Below are 21,750 nucleotides of genomic sequence, written 5' to 3' on the forward strand. Positions count from 1 at the left end.
GAAGGAAACAATAATTATCTGTATTTCTGGCCTGTTCTACAATCTACATTCTTGTATTTACTACAGCTACTTTTAGTGAAGTGGCTTTTAAAAGTAAATTTTAAAGTAAAAAGAAAGTAAAATTATTAAGCATTCATAATAATAATTTAATATAATGACCAATTTACAATAATAAAGATGGACAACAAGTTAAAAATTAAATTTAAAAATAAAGTAAAATGTTTGGTAAAGGCATGCTATTCAGGCATTACTACATTTTAAATGGTAGCTAGTGTCAGGGGTGAGGGTTGTTTCTGTGTCCTGTGAGATGCATGTGCAACAACAGGGCAACAGGTGGCAAGGAAAACATTCTGAAAACTCTTAAGTTTGAGTAGGATGGTAATGGAAGACGAGACAGAAGGAAAATATGCACCAATATTCTCTCAGGCACTTCAGCTATAATATAAGTACTGTGAAATAGAACAACCAAGACTTTTTGGTACAATGTGCTTATGAATTCTTTGTTCCTGTCACACGCTTGCAAATCTATTGACATGGGATCTTTACACTCAGACATGATAAAAAAAGAGAAACGTGAGACAACTGATGAATTTGCTGAAGATCAGACTGCTTCATTTATAAACAAAGTGTATGCTTCCAAGATCTAAAACCACAAATATCTGCATTATTCCTGAGTTCACTTCTGGAGTTTTAATTAACATTGCCACAGCAAAGTAAAAAATTGGCAAAATGATGCAATGTGCTATAATCCCTATTCTCTGACAAATGAGCACACATGCTTAAGAATTAGAAACCTAACAACAACTCACTTATTTTTCTGAAAACTATATCTACAGAGAGAATCAGGTAAATGATGACACAATGTAATCAGATGTTTGCCCTAAAGACTTTATCAGACTTCTGATAATATACATCTGGAGCAGACCTCTGGCAAGACCACAAAAACTATCCATCAATGTTATACACAGGAGGCTTTTACCAAGGTAGTTGTCATCTTCTGGTTTCCCTGAGTAGCTGTGCTGTCGAATATCAATGTTTGTTGCTCCTTTGGGAATGTTTACTACAACATTGTAACCTGCAATTTAATTATTCACAAATTAATTATATACAAAAATAGTCAAATACTAGTAAATAACATACTTTTAGCTAGTTTTATTCACAAAACACTACAGTGCACCAGTGACGACTACTGCTGAATGTCCTCATGTTTTAGGAAGGAAATGTGAGTATCTTCATACATATTAAATGTATTTGTTGTTGTTTATTGTTTTGTTCTTTAATCAGTTAAACTGAACCTTTATTTTTGTAACTCATTAAAATTCATTCCTATATTCAGAAATACAAATTAAATTCTTTACCAATAATGTGACTCCAACCTACTCAGGAAAATCTCTATAGAGCAGTGCTACTCCAGAAAGCAGTCAAGTATATCAAGCAGGACTCAGGAAACATTGTGGCTTCTCACAACTTAACCACAAAACTTTTATACAAGTCTGAATAAATCACTTAACATGAAGTATCTCCACTCCCTGTATACAATTAGGTTAGCTTTTCTCTATCTCACAAGAGTATTTCATGACAGTACGCTAAAGAATGAGGCCTAAATACTCAAATATTGCAGTTTTGCAGGCCATACACAAAGGCATATACATCAGATAAACTAGCCATGCTTCATCCATATTCTGCTACTTTAAAATGTTACCTTACTGTGCTCCCTTCAAAATACAAATGCCTCACAAATGAGTTATCATCTCCTGTAATATCTCCAACTACTATTACAGTAGCCTTGTTATTAGGCAACAAAATAAGGTGCATCAAGATCTACTTTTTAGAACTGTTGCTCTGCACATAAGCATAGGTTAAAGAAAAAAAAAAAAAGCTGTTTCTCACAAATGTTAATCACAAATTCAAAAGGATTCTTATGTCTAAGAAAACCTGAGTATGGCAAACATTGCAAACAAATAATAAACACAAACGTGCAATCTGAAGCATTACTGTAATCTTTGCTAACTTTTCCACTTATTTTGCTGTGTTTAACAGTCTTGACGTGATTTAACTTTAGTTAGCTGACTGACCTCTGTGTGTAAAAATTTAAATGGCAATATTCTTTTCAATGTCATCATTCATTAATTTCCCAGTGCTTTTAATCTATTAAAACTATGTCATGTATTTAAGTGAACATTTAATCTTAGCACAGATCCATCACATTTACCAGCTGGGGGCAGCACTGCAATTGCAAATTGACATGCTGCATGCTCTGGATAAATACACAGCGTTTGGTCAATCTTCCAACATATTGGGAAGAAAACCAAAATACACTCAAAAAAGCCCCTCATCTCACACACTGAGAACCTTGTGATAATAGAATGACAGAAGACAAAATAGGAGAGGAAACTCATAGCATGTTGTCAAGGATACAAAGAATAGATCACATACTAAGGCACTGAGAATTACCATTTTCCAGGATATCCTCCTATACTCTCATTTGATGCAATAGTAATAGCCAACATAATAATTATGTGTACATAATTAGATTACCATTTCCTAAACTGGGAGCCAAGTAACTTAGTATTTCATTGTAATGAATTTCTGATGATTGTTTCCTTACTGTTTAAACACTTAATGACAACATTATAACTGTACGAATACAAACACGTACCACTGGCTGCTGTTGTCTAATTCCAAATTCTGCCTTAGTAAAATGACTCATGTCAGTATGGAAAGGTACCAGGTGAAGTTAAAAGAAAAAGACCAAGTGCACAGACTTTGGCATACTTATCTTGTGAATAACTTCAGAATAACTTTTTCTGAAAAGAACATTTCCTCAGACAATGTTTTCAGTCATGAGCCTAGGTATGTCATAGGCCTCCCACGGATACTGAAGTTTTAGTGATCAGCTCTTGTTTGCATTGCTGCTGCACTCCTACTTGAGCACACTTGAGTGATAATCCAAATATACAGCGTACTGTCCAGTAGTATAATTCAGTGTCATTTTTATATGCTATAATTCCAAAAATTCAAACATAATTAAAACATTCAACTAATATAAAACTAAAATAATAAAGATTTTCCTCATCCTAAAATGTGGGGGCTTTTTTTCCCCTCCAGCTTCAATTAGAAGCGAATAAGTCTGATGAACAGCAGAGAGTGACAGTCTGAACTGTATTAGTATAAATGGCGTTTTCATGTAACGGTCAGTTTTATCAAAGGTATTTGTGGCAGAATTCATGTGCTATCTATAAGCAAAAAGACCTTTCATAGTGGTGGAAAACAAAACCACTGACAGTCCTTTATACAGAATTATCAAAATACATTTATTTCCTTCAGTATTTTGACCACATGTTCAGAAATTCAGTCTCTAATAGCTGATTGTGCCTTCTTCCAACTTCTCAGGAGAGACACAAGAAAAGTTAAGTGTATTTGAATGGGAAGTCTAGCTGTATCACACCTTTAAGTTTTTTTGGTCATTTTGCTTGGCGCAAGCACTCTGCTAGGAAAAAAAAAACAACTCCAACAGGATACTGGGCGTATTTTCCTCTTCAACCAGAAAGTTCTTTGTTCTATGAAGATCCTATCTGGCAGCTCTCCAGGTATCATTTTCACTTCGCCTGTGGTCTCTGTCACCCAGTGAAGCGGCATGAAGGAGCCTTTAGGAATCTGATATTAACCTGGAGACGTCTATCCTTATGTTCTGTGCTCTAACTACTTAACTGCACTGCTACACACATACAATAGTCTCTCCATACTTCCCAGAAAGGACTACATACAGAAGAACTATTATTAGCTCTATTTGAGACATAAAAGAAATAGGAATTACCAGGGTTATTCAGAAGTTTCTCACTCTCTACATGCCAATACAGAGGAAAAAACTAAATTTTGCTGCCCACGTTCTCTGCAAAGAGAAGGTTCACATTTCACAAGCTATCTTTTTAACTATAGGAAAAAATGAATCTCATCAGCTGCTCACACCACAGACTTCTTGCCATCTCTTTACACAACCAAAAGGAGACATTGGAATAAGTCACTCAGCTGCATAGTTTCAGATGAGAGAATGCAAAGTGCAAAGCAGGAAGCATTCTTACTTTTAAAGTACTTTTACACTCATCATATCTTATTTGTGTCTTTTGTTTTGACCTTAGAGTAGATTGATTTTTTTTTCCCTCCCTTGAAAGGGTTAGTGTGTCGCAGCATTTGCTTCTGCATCCTTGAGAGGGCACATGTGCCTGAAAAATCAGAGATATTTTTTGTTGACAGAGGCCTTAATGAACATAGACTGAAATCCCACTTCCTCAAATGTAAAACATAATTTCTAAGTCATAGTGAAATGTGCATTAAGGTTTTTAAAAAAATCAAACAAACTTACCATAACGAGCACTGTTGAAAGTACCTGCAAGAGTCTTACATGAAGAATTATCACCACCACAGATTCCACATTTATCTCTCCTTGCCTTGGAATTCAAGACGTGATCACAGCCTGCTTGCTACAAAAAAAAAAATACAATCACCCTGTGTCATTCAGCCCAATGAAAACAATGAAAACAAACAATGTAAGCTTCCCACTCCCCAAAAATATTCTTATTCACTGTATATATCTGGTCTTCCTTGGCAATTCATGAAAAGCCTTTTATGTTTTTTGGGTGCTGTGATGTAAGGGCAAAAAACAATAGTGCTGTTCTACTAAGAACATACAATTCAAATACGCTTAATATGTCAAAAACTGTGTAAGAATACATAACAGTATGGAAAGATTTTATATTAAAAAATCAAGATAGTGTATAAATTTGAAGTTACATTTACTTTAGAAAGTCTTGGAATCCTAAAAGCAGTATGTATGTGTACATGGTCATCAATTCTTTTAAAGTCCGTCATTACTGCAAAAGAAGCAAAGGAATACACGTAGACTATGCTGGTTAAACTAATAGAAGCAAAATTTTTGTTTATGTATCTTTACTTAAATTTCCTTTTCTAAAAAATTATGATAAACAGGACAATTCTCTGGCACTTCTTCTTTCCTTTTGATTCAACACTACAAAAAAGGCAACATTTTCTCCTTATTCTGAATTTACTCGGTTTCATTGCAATTAGCAAAACAAGCTGGGCTTGACAAAAAAGTCTTGAGTTGTTATAACATAGCATATTGCTTCTCCAAACAAAATCTTGTGGCACTTCCATAATTGCTATTAAGCAAAGAATACTGAAATTATCCCTTTCAAGGGTCAGTTTCTCTTGATTTTTGCAATGAAATAATACAGGCATATTCTATCTACCCTCATACTTTCTACTTTTTTACTTCTTTGATAGCAGAAAAATGTCGGTAATAAACACACAGCATGCTTCTTTCCTCCCCTTATGCCAATTTTGGATCAGTTTCTCTCTGCTCACTTGGACAATATTAACTCTCTCACATATGAGGCTTAATGAGGAAAGACTGTGGGTCTTCAGATCCAACTGTATGTTCTTCACTTAATTGCCTCCTGTTCTAAATCTTTAATTTGGTTTGGATTAAAATTGACTTAAGTAAATTCAAAACATCTTGCTTTACACATTTTCAGTAATGGTTATTTGGATGAATATTTAATATCTACTTTACCATCTGTTAAAATTGATTTTAATAATTAATAAGTTTAGATTTAAATACCCTGCATAAGCCTTGAACACAAAGGTCATTGGTTTCTGCTCCACAGGGAGTACCATCAGCAACTCTGTCCTTCAGCTGATAGTAGGAAGTTGTTCCAGAAACTCGGCAAAAAAGTTTACAGCGATCTTTCATAGAAACTGGAAAGAAAATCCAACAGGTTTCTTGTCTGTTTTAAAATGTTAATTAAAGTAACACTTTCATTTCATTAATTGAGAAAAATTATAATTACTTACTACCACTGTATTTTGGAAGCCAGCGAACAGCAGACGTAAGACCATTGATATTGAAGTGTTTGCCATCAAATTCAGAGCACTGTTGCTCCCGGAAATCTTTTTTGCCTTTTGGACATGAATCAGTATTACATGACCGAAATTTCATTCTGCGGCCAACGCAGTACTTTCCTCCATTTCTTGGTCTAAGAAAAATAGGTAAATGTAAAACACACTCAGTTTCTAAAATTACTGTTTTACATGAGAAGTGGCTTGAGCCACTGATCTAAAGGGGAAACCTCACACAACATTCTGCTGTCTGTTACTGACTTTACCACACACACTCTTATCTTCTATTGCACTCTGCATACATTTATGCCCAAGTGAAGAAAATAAAAAGTCCACGTAAAATACTACTGCTGAGATAGGTGGTTATCAAGCTACTGATGTTTATTAACATCTATTACTTTTTATCTCTCTTACAGTTGTAATTATTTTGTCTGGGAAAAAGCATTATTAACGTTAATGCTTTTATCAATTTAGCTGAGATTATAGCCCTGTTTTTACAGAGGCAGCACCTCCCTCAGTAATCTGAAATTACTATTTTACAGAGTGACAAAGAAAGAAGAAATATTTAGGAGCTGACACACTCTTTTCTGTAGTCCTAACATTGGTTTCCATTTTAGGGATCAAAAGAACTAAAAAGTGAAAATTGTGGAAAACACCCTATTTACTGTAAAGTCTAAAATACATTTCCTGTTATAAACCATGCTACACAATAATTCAGTATTAGTAGGTTCCTGAGAAGGAAAAAAATAATAAAACAATGGTATATTGATACTATCAGTTACTACAGACTGACAAAGGCATATCTAATGGGAATCTAGCCTACTGCCTCTTACTCAGAGAAAATATGGGTCATCTGATTGAGGTTCATTTATCCCACTGATAAGATGACATGACTTCCTAGAAAAACCCTGAAACTACCCAGGTTGCAGCTATGGTTCTGCTTCTGGAGATGTTAAGGGTAAAGTTCTCATTGACTTTTATTATAGAGATCAAAACCCACATTGAATTATTCCATCAATGTAAGTTGATCATTATAATGGTTAAGTTGTAAATGAGACTGTTGTAACCAGTGTTCCTTATGAATGTTACTGGTGGTGATGTTGTGAAAAATCAAAGCAAATCGAGTGTTTCACTAAGAAGATTACTAGGGAATACATCTATTTCCTGTTGCAGCTTTTACTCCAGTGAGACAGCATCTCACTGTTTAAAGAAAACCCTGAGCACTTAGAGTAAAGCTAGAAAAAAAGACTGCCAAAATAAGTCTTTAGAAATATCTATAAGTATGAATGATGTAGCTGAGAGATAAGAGTAATCTAGAAGTTCTCTGTGTATTACAGTGTGTAGATCTATCTCTCTTTTCAAACATGGCTGAAGTAAGCATTTTTTTAGTGGTGCTTTGAACTAATTTGCACAACCCACAATACCTTCATTTTGTTTTCAACCAATCCATTATGTTGTAGTATCTTCATTAGGCACTAATGTAAAACACAATTAAAAACGTACTCTGGTCTATCACACAGCCTGGTGGTGCTCTTGATTCCTCCTCCACAAGTTCTTGAACATGAGGTATAAGGTCCCCACGGTCCCCATTCTCCATCTACAGGACGCATCTCCATTTCTCTGCTCACACAAATTCCATGGCGGCAGTGCTGTGCAGTTGACAAACAAAATAAAATTAATAAGTCAAGCAAAAGGTTACTGTATATTTTAGGCACAGAAAGAACAAAATTTAAGAGCTCACTGATCTTAATCTGGGTCTGGACATTTTCTAAAATACTCAAATTCCTTTAAGATATTTTACCCAGTAGTCATATTTTCAAAAATTCTGTCTAGAGTTCTTTGCTCTCTAGGAAAGCTACTAGATGCTGAATACATTTTTATGTCTTGTCACTTTACTCAAATGCCTATATAAGAATCTCAAAATCCTGATCTTGAATTCCTGATATATTTTCATACACAAACTTCAAAAGTAGATTTACAGTCATCTTTTATGTATGAGATTCTTCCATTTTAATTTGGAAATTCATGCAGATACAAAAAGTAAAAAGTTATGTTAACAAGCCACCAAGATATTCAGGGTGTTTTGAGCACCCTGAAAGCTAAATATCTCGTGAGATTGTTCGGGAAAAGCAGCGAAGTATTTAAGACCTAGTTTATACTAAAGCAAGATGACGCCATAGAATAATGCTTAAACTCAGGATTTCACGTTGACAACAACAGGTGTAAAATATTTCACATTTTAATTAATTTCTATTTTACAATAATTCTATATTTACTACTAATTTAACAAATTTACTATTACCATTAAAATTGAATTAATAGATAAAGAAATAATAATTCTTAAAGCAAGATATTACATTGCAATGTCTACTGTGTTACTTCAGATTTTATTCCTGCTGAAGAACTACCTATTTCCAACTAAAAGTTTACATAAAGGTGCAAGTTTCATTTAATCTGATGGGATTTGCGTTATTAAGAACATAAAGATTGCAAGACTAATTGTGGTCATGTCAGCTGTGAGAGTTCACCACCCCACATCTCTAAACTGTTATTATTTATAGAAAGTTGTAATTACTAGCTATATTTTTCAGAAGAATCAAGTGATCAGTCTTTTGCTTCTAAGTATTTACTAAGTTCCTGACTCTGCAAATATTTATCCACTTCAGTACATGACTAAAAAGTCTAAATGAGAATCTTATGATTGGTGCATGTGTGACTTTTTCCAAAGAACCTGCAGGAATTACCAGCACTAATCCTATTGATGACCTATGGCAGCTGGAATTCTAATTCACTTGTATGCTTTAGAAAATCCCAAGTGGTATATTTGATAACAACACAGCACAATAGTTTACATACTAAAATAGAATACTTACAAGGTACTACAATGTCAGCACTAAGTCTCCTGCTGATTTCTATGTGGATAATGTGTCCTGAACTTTGTCCTTGACTCCAAACACCCTCTGAAGTATCAAAGACTGCCCACACCTGGAGACAAGACACTGGGCAGGATGGACTACATGAGGTCAGTGCTCATACACAATGGAGAGAATTCTTTATTTTGGATGACTGTTTGCAGACTCAGGATTAGACTGATCATTAGGTTTGTTGTCAGGAGTGATTCTCCTACTTGTATCGACAGGGAATGGCTTATTCCATTCTTCCCTGCTGTACCTACATGTCACTAGAACAATCAGAACAGATTATATCAACTCATCTGCTTGTTATTTATGAATCTCAGGCTTTGCCTCTCTGCTCTCTGTGACACAAACTAGCTTTGAATTACCTTACAGTCTAGAAAGGTTTTGGTAACTAAAGTCTCAGCATATAAGATAAACAAAAGATAAAATAATTCAAGGATTCCACCTCTTCTTAAAACTAATATAGATGTTACATAGAATTTCTCAATAGCTATTCAGATGGTATGTAGGAACTATCAATTAACATAAATTTTGCTGCACACATAGAAATGATGTGTGCAATCTTTCTGAATATACCTAAATGACACAAAACTCAAGTGTTTTTCAGTGGTTTTATCACTGCATAAAATAATTTCTAGAAGCATTTTTTCTCCTAATTAGTATGTGCTTTTAATATATTGATACTTATGCTCATATGCTAACAATCATTTTCCTCTCAAAAGAGGAATTTGCACAGTATCAGATTCTCCTTTCTGAGTTCCGCCTGAGTTCCTAATCGAACCTGGCAATAAAATTGCCTGCCTGTATAATTCTTGGTCACACCAGCTCTTGCACAGGGGCCGTATCTTTTAAGCCCCGAATGCCTTCCTCTAAGAATATAACTATTCAAAGTGATTTTCAAACCCAAACCAAACACAGAACAAAAGCTAGATCTTGTCATACAACCATTTAAATGGTCCAGCAAATTGGCCAGATCATCACTTGCTTGATGCTAAGGCTAATGCTTAAACTTAACACCAAAGACACCATTATTTCACTGCACATCTGCATACCATTTCTCACTGCAGTGCTTAGTGTTTGTTTTTTATTACTTTTTTCAAGATGCCCTTAGGGTACCTTTGTACCCAAATCTTCTAGTACCTAGCATCTCGCACCTAGCAATAAAAGGTAGACTTCTACATAGTACAGCCATAAGGTAAACATGAGGAAACTTTACGAATTTGCCTTTTCAAGAACTGCTATTAGCATCTTAGGAAATAACTCTTTACTACTATAGGCTGAAGATTCTAAATCCCCCTTCACAAAATGTATACTGCATCCAAATATGGGACAGTCACCTAGAGTTTAGGTTCTTCTGTCATCCATGAACACATTTACTTGAAGGGAGATTTCAGGAAAAGCCAGAACTGCAAAATGAAATTTTATACCCACAACAGCATTATTTTGATCCATAAGAATGCAAAGCATATGTTCACATCTGGGATTTCAATAGCTTATTCAACAAACTTGTCTCAGCTATTATTCTGCTGCATTCCTACAGAAGCAACATGATGAAGTCACAGTGGAAAACAACAGCACCAGAGACATTCCAGATGTTCCTCTGTGCTTTCTTAAGTCACTGCTTCACTGAGGATACTATGATATACAGAACTTTTATAAGCTTAATTGCTAACAATTTTTTCCCTGCATTTGATATGGTAAATGTAATGTATGCATCATATAAAGTGGTTATCACTCTTAATTCCAAACACATTGATTGCAGCAAGTGGCAACTCTGCTTTAGCCGAGGCCAACAGTTGGTTTTCTATCAAAAAGGCAGAAATTCTGACCCAAATCCACATGTAATTATTATATCTTCAGAGATGAGAGGGAGGGTTAATCGTTCAAATTTGGGATCAATGAACCTACAGGTACCCAGATTTGTATTTATTAATCACCTACTTATAATAAGCAGTTTGACTCTTGCCTGTGGATTAAACTATGATTTGATAAACTGATTTCAGGTACTTCCAACCTATCTCATTGCTTATCGAACTTGCTAAATTTCCAGGAAAGCAATTTTTAAAATAAATTATTAAAGCATTAATTGCCAGGCTATGCCTGATTTCAACTGAATCAAGGAGAGTGATAGATGCATGCAGAACAGGACTAGAGCTTTTCTGAAATCAAGTATTTCACATATAGCCTGGTATGACTCACAGCAGCAAAAGGACTCCAAGTTCATTCTTACTGCCTGTATTTTCCAGACTACTCTGAGATACACATGGTTTTTGAAGATCTCGGGGCAAAGACTGAAACACTGATGCTCACTGTATGAGGACATAGTTACACACGCTGGAGCCCCATGTAGGAGAAAGGGAGGCACAGGAAAAACTATTCATCTGTTTCCAGACACCAGCATATTTCCATGGATGCTAGTGGCATCTGCTGTTGCTTCTAAAAGGAAAGAAGATGACTGAACACTGAAGACAGGTATGGGGAGAAAATGAAAAGGACAAAGCATTGCATAAGTGGACATGATGGTCTGTATTTTGTCTTCCAAATACCCAATTTTATTGTTCGGATTTCTTTTTGCCTTATAAAATACAATTTCTTCACTCGTGATATCCAGACAGGGTCTTGAGAATTACTATGAGCCAGTGAATAGCACAGGAAGAGAAAGTTGTAATGGATTTAACGCAGGAAAGGAAAATGGGCACAGCTGGTGCCACAAGACAGATAAACAGTAAATGTAGTGCTGCAGCACAAGACCAGTTCATTATAAAGCATCTGGCCTGTAGTTGACATCTGAGCATAAACTGTCTCAAAGTAGATTCCAATCACATAGAGTTGGGAAAGGAATATGAAACATAGAAGTCACATAGATTCAGCACATAACCGCATGAGCAGGGAGTGAAGATAAGACCATCCACTCAAATGAATGCCAAAGTCCACAAATCTCAGAGCTGTTTCTGGCTGTATTTATGTCTATGAGGTGTTCCTATTATTCCTTTGAATGAATGTACTGCTACAGACCTCTCTGCCTTGTCTGCTGCAAGTGGATGTAAGGAAACTTTTTGCTGCACCTTAGATCTATGCCTGCTCCCCATCTTCTTCCTATAATATGCAGAGTCGAGAAAGCACGTTGCTCAAAGAATCAAGCCAAGAAGTGAGACCTAGAGCATACAACAACAGCAAAGATAGAGTGGTTAGTAAAGTAAGTATATGAGACAGAAGAAATGGAGCTTGGAGAAATGTCTAACCGAAGTTGTAACTATGGCATCTCAGGTCTCTGTCTCTGTAGCACAGATTCTCAGACAAACCTACATTTATTACTCAGATTACATTATCTACAAAACCCATGATATTTTAGTATTTTTTTCAAAATTTTCAATTTTTTTCTTGCAAAAAACATGCATACTTTATTTTTCCCTTGAAATATTCCCACTGAAAAGTTTTAATTTTTCTGAAATCACATCTCATCAGAAAAGTATTTCACAAAAATCCCAGTTTACAGCACAAATTTTTGGTTTAAGCCCTTAAATATACTTTACTCTGTTTTTACAGTTCAAAAGATCTCCTGCTGCTTCACAGATGGTTAACATACGCCCCTATAACCCAACTCTGTTAAAGTCCATCTGAATTTTTCATACTTACTTTACATATATATATATATACATAATTAATTATTCTTTCGGATTAACTATCTTCATGTATTACATTCATGAGGTAGTCAAGCAATGCAACGATTTTTAAAAGAAATCAATACATGGGTAGTAACCTACAACTAAAGAACAGCAAACATACTTCAGAATCAGAGACCAGTACTTTTACTGATCAAAGCAATTCTTTGTTGGTCTCAATTGTCCCTGTATCCCTCTCTTCATGTGGCTATAAAGGAACTAGGAGGAAATCTTAATTCACTCAATAGCTATTCTAGATATTTTTAGAGACACTGGCTCAATATATAATATATATCGACAGATAACAGAGATGATAAATTTTTCTCTCAAACACATAAAGGTACTTGCTTTCCAGTCAAGTTGTTATTTGTATCATGTGGATTCCTTCTTGCTGTTAAACAGCATTTTCTAGGCTTCTCTGATGTTTGTTCCAGCTCCAGGACATGGAAAAGCCTGGGTCAGAATCACATAGCTACATTCTATGTGTCCCTTCAAATGTCCAAGGAATCAATGGAATATGGACATATTTGTGTACTGCTCAGGAATCCAGGAAGGATCAGAGTGCAACTCTTGAGTGTCTCAAAAAATAATCATTAAAAAAGACACTTTATTGGTTATTTTTGCTGCTATTTTCACAAAAACAAAAAAAAAAATGTTCTGAGAATGTCACTCCTAGAAGATAGATGGTTTCACCAACTATTCTTCTTTGGAGGTGTTTTTTTGGTTCCAATGTGCATCACCAACTCCAACAGATGAGTTACCATTACTGGAATATCACGTCAACTACACTGCTAAAAACTGCATCAATTCATTACACAGAAGCCAGGTGTAAACTGGAGATGGATATGCATAAGGAGAGTTTGTGTATCAGTTGACTTGTAACCAATTTGGTTACACATAATAGTATAGATACTCTTCCATAATACTACTATCTTATTACTCCTTTTAACTATGTTCTCTAAAAAATGAGATTAAGTATTTTCTGTGAATCAACCACACTGTGAAAACTGGAACCCTGTAGATTTAGAATTACAAACTGTTGTGGTTTTGTTTAGTGAGGGGGGGCCTAAGGTGGTAGCTTCTGTAGGAAACTGCTAGAAGTTGCTCCCTTTTGTTCAGTGGACTCAGCCAGGCCTAGGGCGGACCTGCTGCTGGCCAAGGCGGAGCCAATTGGTAGCAGAATGTTCCGTGATAATGCCTCTGCGATAACGTATTTAAGAAGGGAAAAAAAAAGAAGAGAGGAGAAGATGTGAAGAAGCTGAGCGGGGACAGAGGTGCAGAGGGGGAGGCGCAGGCCTCATGGGCCTTGCAGGCCTCACCCTCTGGCCTCTTGCCAGGCAGCCAACTGGGCCCGACTCGGTCCGGCCCGGCTGCAAGAAGTGGAGAGGAGATGAGATGGATGATGTGAAGAGATTCTGAGAGGCATCTGCCAGCCTGTTGTGAAGAACTTTTCTTGTGAGAGGAACGGCTGCAGATGCCAAGATCAGTTCAGAAAAAGGGGGAGGAGTCATGCGGCTCCTGGCCAAGATTCCCCTGCCGCCCGTGGTGACGACCATGGTGGAGCAGGGTGTCCCCCTGCAGCCCATGGAGGTCCACGGAGGGGCAGAGATCCACTTGGAGCCCGTGAAGGACCCCACATCAGTGGAGGTGGATGCCTGAAGGAGGCTGTGGCCCATGGAGGGCCCGCTGGGACAGCCGTTCTGGAGAGACTGAACTCTGTGGAAGAGATGACCCACGCCAGAGCAGTTTCAGGAAGGACTGTGGTGTATGGGTGGGACCCCACAACAGAGCAGGGGAGGAATGTGAGGAGTTCTTTCCCCAACCATGAAACAGTGGCGTAAAACAACGCGTGATGAACTGACCACAACCCCCATTCCCTCTTCCCCCCTGTGCCGCTCGGGGCAAGGAAGGTAGTAGAGATAATGTTAAGCTTGGGAAGAGGGATGGGTGGAAGGAGGTTATCTTGTTCTCTGTCTCATTATCCTGCTGTTTGTAGTAATAAATGAATAGTTTTCCCCAAGTCGAGTCTGTTTTGCTTGTGACCATAACTTTAAGGATTTTCTCCCTGTCCTTATCTCAAACCTCGAGCCGTTTTTCTTACATTATCTCCCCCTATTCTCTCGGAGGGTGGGGGGATTGAGAGAGAAACTGTGTAGTCTGGTCCTGATCAGGCCTGAACTACGACACAAACAAATCTAGTGAATCTAGGTATTCTAACTACTAACATTATTTTGTGTTTTGTTTTGCTTTTAAATCTGAACTAAGATATTCAACATGCCAAAACCTGAATCACCCTCCAAATGCACTTCTTTGGAATTTCAGAAACAAAGGGAAAAAAAAAGCCAAAACTTCCTATGGTCAATGTGAGGAGAAATTTTCTGTACTACACCAGAGTATAAACGTAAGTAAATTCCTCACTATAGAAACCCTTGAATAGAGCAGTCTCCTCAAAAATAAAAGAAACAGATAGTAAAAGAAAAGAAAGCAACTGAAAACATAACACAAACAGAAAATACCAAGAGCCTTCTGGTCTGCAGGAATTTCACAGTACAAAGAAATTTCTGACTAGAATACAACATGAAAACCTAAAAGGAAGTGGGACTAAAAGCTCTGGTCAAAGTCATTCACATTTTCTAAACATCCATCAAATTAGCTCCTATCTGGAACGTGAGAGCAACAAGAATGATGATGGTTAAGAGAAGGACACCAAACCAGCTTTGATTACAAGACACACAAAAAAAAGCACTAGCCATTTAATATTTTTTATGTCATTGTGCCATTTTAATAAAACCTACATATTGTGGTTATGTCATATAACTGTATTATGGAAGACTATTCAGGAATGTATACCTTTGTATTTAACAATCTCTCTCACAAAAGAACACCAGAAACTTTCAAGCAATGACTAATGTAGTCCCATGGTATGTAACCACTGCAAAATGAGTAAATGTTTACATATGGCATGTCTAGATATATTTACTATCATTTGGTCTCTGAAGTACCAATTAGGTCAAAGAATTTAATGGCTGCATCCTCTGCTTCAGCAAAGGTCTGTGTCAGGTTAGAAGAGCTAGCAGAAGCTTAGACTTCCTATGGATCTTTGTGAACCAAAATATGCAAACAAAAAGCACCTGAAGTGAAGAGACACAACGTGAATATCAGTGGAGTGAGATACTATTCTCAGACACAGCAGAAAGTGCTACTTATAGGCTACTGTCAGACCTGAGCACTCAGAATACATAAAAAGAGAAAGTGAAGAGAAATTTTCAGCAAGCAAATGGAATTCATTTTTATGAATCAGGTGACTCTAGGATGAACAAAGTACAGTTTGATCAGCTCAGAGAAATTTGACTATACAGTAAAAGTTTAAGTTTTCTATTTATTAATAAGTAGTAATTATTAGCAATATTAATTCTAGATAACTAATAATATTAACTCTATAGAATTAATACAGGAAATGTTCAAATTCACAAGAAAATATTTTCTTTATTCTCTATAAGAGACTGAAATGTTAGGCTGCATTTTCCCTTTAAAATTTTAAGAAAATGCTATCCATACCTACTACTAATATTAAATATATTAAGAAGTCATTGAGCTCTACAGGTGTGTGCACCATGAAACATACAAAACACAATTCTCTTTCAAAATGTGTGCATATGGCAAGAAGATATTCCATCAGGAAGTGCAGGCACTCAGGAAAAGATGTTAGCTCACTCACTTCAGAGTATCTGATTTTATTAGATTTATACCTTCTTTTCTTTTGGGGGAAGGAAAGATACAAGCATTGTTAGAGTAGTCCACAGAGCAAGATCCATTAGTGAGACACACAGCCTGAAGCCTGAAGGTCACTGTGAAAATAAACTCACATGTCAAATCTAAGCTTAAAAAGCTGATACTAAAATTACAAATGTCTTAAATAGATATTTTTCTGTATTCATCACAGCAATAATGCTGCAAATACCAAATATGCCCAATTTAAAAATTAAATGCCAAATTTATGTAGCTTGCCAGCAAATATTAATTACAATTACTAGTCACCATGTCTTATTCCCATTAACATCAACAGAAACTTGCTGACTGAGCTTGAAAGGAGCTAGCCCTTAGACAGAAACAGATGACAATTTGTCAGATTAATTGCTGTTCTTCCTTACATCTTTCAGAGGTAATGACTGTAATTAGCTCTTTACTTTCTAGAGAAAACTGGTTTCACTGCAGTAATTGCATAAAATAGGTTTTTGTATTCTTATATAAAAGAAATCCTCTGATGTTGGCAAATTAGAGTCAAGTCAATTGAAGAAAGATTACATATGAAGTTTATATAAAAGATGAAATTCCTTTCTGATCAGTGACTGACTGAAAAATGGGTGAAACATTATAACACCAGCTGCACACACAGGATTTAATCAAGTAAAGCTTCCACTGCAACCTTCAAATAACTTTTCCTAATCTTGCAAGAGAGAAAGAAACCATTTGAGACAGTTTATTCACTAAATTGTTATCCATTAAGACAGTATTTTCAAATTTCTCACTACTACTGTCTTACCAAATCCAGAAAAAGAAAAAAAAAACCTGTAAAGACTAAAAGTTATTGGGGGAAATTTAGTAATAACAGAGTGAAATGTAGCAGCCTATTATACAAAGAAATTAGACCAGGTATTTTTTAATCACTTTTGAACCCATAACACTAGCAAAAGATAAAAAAAGTTCCCCTGAGGCTGCCAAATCACACTACCTATTAAAAGCAGCTCAGTGTAATAAACCAGTCATACTTAAGATAATCACTGTCATATCTGAGCATGTAAAAAAATCTCAGAAATATTTATTCTCATAATCCCGACAGGTAAGAAAATACTTCTGTTTCCTGGTGGTGAACAGAGACATGGAGAAGTCCAAGACTAGATCAGCAAGAAACTCAACCACCTAATTTCTGTTCACTTCCTAAACTACATACAAATCCCAATCTAAAAACCTCATATCTTCACAATAACTCTGGATTCAACTAGCCTCCACCACTACTTCTGTTTCTATCAAGGTTCTGTCAGTGCCTTGACTATATCTAACTAGACATTCATGACCCTTATGGACAGTCCAAGAAAGGTTATATCGTCCAAGGACAGAGATCAAGATCTGTATTTAAAAACAACCTGCCAGATGAGGAAGTAGTGAGCTGCACTCTCACCACCCAAACACTCTTTACCAAATAAACCAGTAAGCAGGGTATAGGAAATCCAGCTTCCATTTTTAGTTTTTTATGTGTCACGGTATTCAAGCCATACCTCGTACAGCCAGGTAGTGCTACGCATTAGAGCGTGAGAAGAGAGCTCCTGGTTTTCAGCATTAAACAGATACAAGTACCCTGAATTATGTTACAATGGGCAAGACAGTATTATGAATGCCAGTTATATGTGGTTAAGGCACTTCCTGGAGGAGAAGAAGTACTGATACATGCTTTCATGTTTTGCCTGAAACCGATACGATGCACAAATATCTACTGAAATCAGGATTCCAATCCAAAGACCTTCTCTTTTCAAAAAAGTGTACTGCTGTATCTAAGTCACTCATACTGAATTCATTCTGGTTCAGTGAAACAGCCTCAACAAGACAAACTGGGGGAAACACAATTTTGGGATGTCTTGTTTCCAGGAAATCCAACTCTGGAGCACTACTAATGAGGAAAAAACCCTACTTGTTATGAACATTCTGAACTTTTATAACAGAAGGGAAGATGGTAACTTTCCCCTGAGGTCTTCCACCTATTTTTAAATCAATGTGGCATCTGTAAACTTTTATAATTATTCTGAACAGACAACCTATGTTATTTACGTCACAACATTACAGGACTAGGAGAAACTGCAGATAAAGTAAGGCAGATACTGTTCACACAATCAGTATGCTACAGGTGCAGTACTGCCACACAGCAAGCACTAACCTTTCTTATCTACATCAACAATTTTGTCATATGCAAGTACCAAGAAACAAACGAAGGCTTACCATTCCCACACCACAAACTGTTCCATCAGCCAAAGGCATGTGCTGAGTACGACAACCCTTGTGAACACCTTCTGTGCTTGTGCACCATAAGCGTTTGCATTGCTTCTAAACAGAAAACAAGATTACTTTTTTTTTACCTGTAAAACTATTTTAGGCATTAGTTGGGATATTTGTATTGTTTTCTCATACTATGTGGGCTTAGTGTTTGTTATTAGTACTACCATTTTTCACAGATAAAACCCCACAAAACCAAGATGCATTTTGCTTAAGACCAAGCAGGAAACTGATCCCATTAGAAGTAATAAATAATCTAATTTTCTAATACAGTAGAAAATTTAATTAAAAAGTATGTAAGAGGTTTTGGTTGATACTATGCAGTACAGTTTGCATACAATCTCCAGGAAAAAAAAAATCTAACTGTAATTCTTCTTAAAAATTCACTGACTAGAAAATTAAGAAGAAAATTAAGGAGAAAGTCTCCTTTTCAAATTGTTAAATGGCTCTTAATGGACAAATCACCTTTATGGATTACAAAATTCACAAAGCAGTCTTCAGTAAAACCATCTTCAGGTCTTTGAATACCCCTTTACTTTTCTACAATATTCCCATAAAGCCTGACTCCTCCTAAACAACATTTTATCTCACCAAAAGCTACACTTACTTCAGTCTGAATCTGATCTTAAATTCTCTCCTTTAAACAGCTCCAACAAGCCATGCAATAAGAGTAGAGGTATTGGACAAGCTGGTCCAAAATCTAACTCTACATGACATCTTGACAGTAATGAAGTCATAATGCTATATTTGTGTTTATTTTATATTGCACTGGCCATATTAAGTTTTCAAAATACAACCTACATTTCAGTATTAATCTACTCAAGTTTTCTTTCCAGATTCCAATTTTGATTTAAAGAATGTTCTGGTTAAGTATACAAAGCGTACACTCTAACAGGCATGAAAATATTTTTTGACTCTTTAACAAAATAGAGGGAATCTAAACTTTGGCCCAAACATTTAGGACAAATATTTGAATTAATATATTAACTTTCAAGTTATAATTTTTTTAAAAACCACTCAAAGAAGCAGATAAAGATCTATTAATTTAAGATAGGAGGTACAATGCAAAAACATTTGTAGAAAGTGTTGAAATAATTCCCTTGCAGTAGTTGCAGGAAACCTTAACTTATGCAGCTTCAGATCTTTTAAAGGAATTATAATCACATTCACAGATGTGCACATCAAAATGAATGCATCCTACTTTTTAATTCTATATATTTCTAGCACATGGACCTGCAATGCTCTGCACTGAACTCTTCACCCTTCAACAGAATAGCACCTGAACTTTGACAGATTTCAGGATAAAAATTCTTACAACACCAGAAGTCCTGAGATTACATTTCTAAACCTATGTTTCAGTAATTTTTTTAGTATATATTGAGCATGACTTTGTGTGTTGTTCACTCACCAGATACGGGCATACTTGTGACCCAAGACCAAACATAAGTTCACACTGCTTGTTGACATCATACATTGACCCAGGCAGCTGAGAGGAAAGATCATATATTCTTCCACTAGGTTTGTCTAGGAGGCATTCACCATAACCAGTACTGTTGTAAGAACAGGAACAAAATCTGAATAAACAGCTCTTAATTCACTGGGAGTCTACTCATACAACACTTACATATGCACAGCTCAGTGAAGTTATGGGTTTGCATGCCTACCTGCCTATATAATTACTTTAATTAAAATTAATTAAATAAACTAGGTCACCTGATTTTCCTTTATTGGATTTTGCATTAGATCCACCAAACAAAGCTGAAGATTTTTTTCTTTCTGGTTGTCATTTCTCATTTTCACATTCTTAGAGGAAAAAAAAGATGGTACTGCCTAGAATATACCTAACTTATTTTTTAAATAAAAAACTTCCAAAAATAAAGTGTGCCTATTCTGACCTACTAAAAATCCCACTAAAGATATTTTCAATAACCATATTCAATGCCACTATATTCTTAGCTTTATATGTTGAGTACAACTTTAACAAAGTCATGAAACATCCAAAGAGTTAAATACATGTATTTTTCTGGAGGACTGAGGCCCTACAAGTCAGTGGTGAAACCTAAGAACAACACAAAAATGGTATTTAAACAACACCTTTAAAATACTTCTCAGAAAGACATTAAATTGGAGGGGAAAAAAAAAAAACCAAAACCATAGCATTATACTGATACTTACTCAAGAAATTCAGTGATATATTTTTGACTGCATTTTGACCAGGTCCATGGACTTGTATGGTAATTTAAGGTCGGAGCCATCACATGGTACTGATGTTTAATTCCAGCTTCTTTACATTTAAAACTGTCATCATGAGGCACATTAAATCTAAAAAGCAAAACAGACAAACTCCAAAATAAATTCAGCAATAATTAATTGAAGCTTTCTTTGTTGTAGCAGCAAATGCTTGAGTTTGAAAATGCCTTAAAATTTAGTGGGACTCACATAATATGACTATCTGACATTATGGCAATAGGTATCTTAAAAATGCTTTACAATACTCTCTCCTTATCCAAAATGCTCCTAATTATATAATGCTGGGCACAGAAAGAGTTTTACAATTACATAGTTCTTTAGCTCAGCAGAAAAATTCCAGTGTTTTGGGAGTATGTCACTTAAATAAACAACCCATCTCCTCAACTGCCATCACTAGACTGTCCATACCATATTACCCCAATATTCACATTGTAACTCTTACTATTCAGTAACGAAAACAAACTACAGAGCAGATCAACGTCATATTTATGCAATTAACACATCATCTTATTTTATATCTCAGTTTAAGTACCATGACAAATGGCATGTATCTAAATGAACTTCCAGGCACATGAAAATCAACACGCTAACTACTGAGCTCTGTAATGTTGTTGTTACCTACACTGTGGCATGCCTCATGGAGCTAGAGTATAGCACCTTTCTGCCATCACTGATGAGGTATGCTTCATAAAATAAAATGCTGTCATCTCCTCTTATTTTTCTGTGTAAAGTATTTCTCTTTGTGTTACTCTATTGTATTCTGAAAGGATCAAACACAAGGAAGAATATTTCTGTGTTATATTAACAGTTGTCTTTTCTTAAAGGTAAATTCCTATCAGGGCTAGAATGCAGCTGGAGTTAACAGGACTATGTTGCACATCTAAGATATCCGTCCCAGTGCCCCAACCAGTTCATATGATAAAAGGACAGAAAACAGCTGTATGGCCAGTATGTCCCAT

The 21,750-nt window shown here is 35.9% G+C and overlaps 1 protein-coding gene across 1 annotated transcript in view; it reads right to left on the bottom strand.

Annotated features, from left to right (window-relative positions):
* Positions 1-21,750, bottom strand: part of ADAMTS20 (ADAM metallopeptidase with thrombospondin type 1 motif 20) — a 98,226-nt gene that overhangs the window by 46,889 nt on the left and 29,587 nt on the right. Inside the window, exons 9-16 of the mRNA XM_086740014.1 lie at positions 20,717-20,863; positions 19,950-20,091; positions 18,488-18,592; positions 7,420-7,565; positions 5,872-6,053; positions 5,639-5,775; positions 4,364-4,481; positions 980-1,075 (exon numbers count right to left, since the gene is read on the bottom strand). Of these exons, the coding sequence (XP_086596140.1) occupies positions 980-1,075; positions 4,364-4,481; positions 5,639-5,775; positions 5,872-6,053; positions 7,420-7,565; positions 18,488-18,592; positions 19,950-20,091; positions 20,717-20,863 (1,073 nt within the window). The remainder of the gene's footprint in view (positions 1-979; positions 1,076-4,363; positions 4,482-5,638; positions 5,776-5,871; positions 6,054-7,419; positions 7,566-18,487; positions 18,593-19,949; positions 20,092-20,716; positions 20,864-21,750) is intronic.

Source organism: Chlamydotis macqueenii, chromosome 1 (genome assembly GCF_036417535.1).
Source record: "Chlamydotis macqueenii isolate bChlMac1 chromosome 1, bChlMac1.mat, whole genome shotgun sequence".
Classification (NCBI taxonomy): Eukaryota; Metazoa; Chordata; class Aves; order Otidiformes; family Otididae; genus Chlamydotis; species Chlamydotis macqueenii.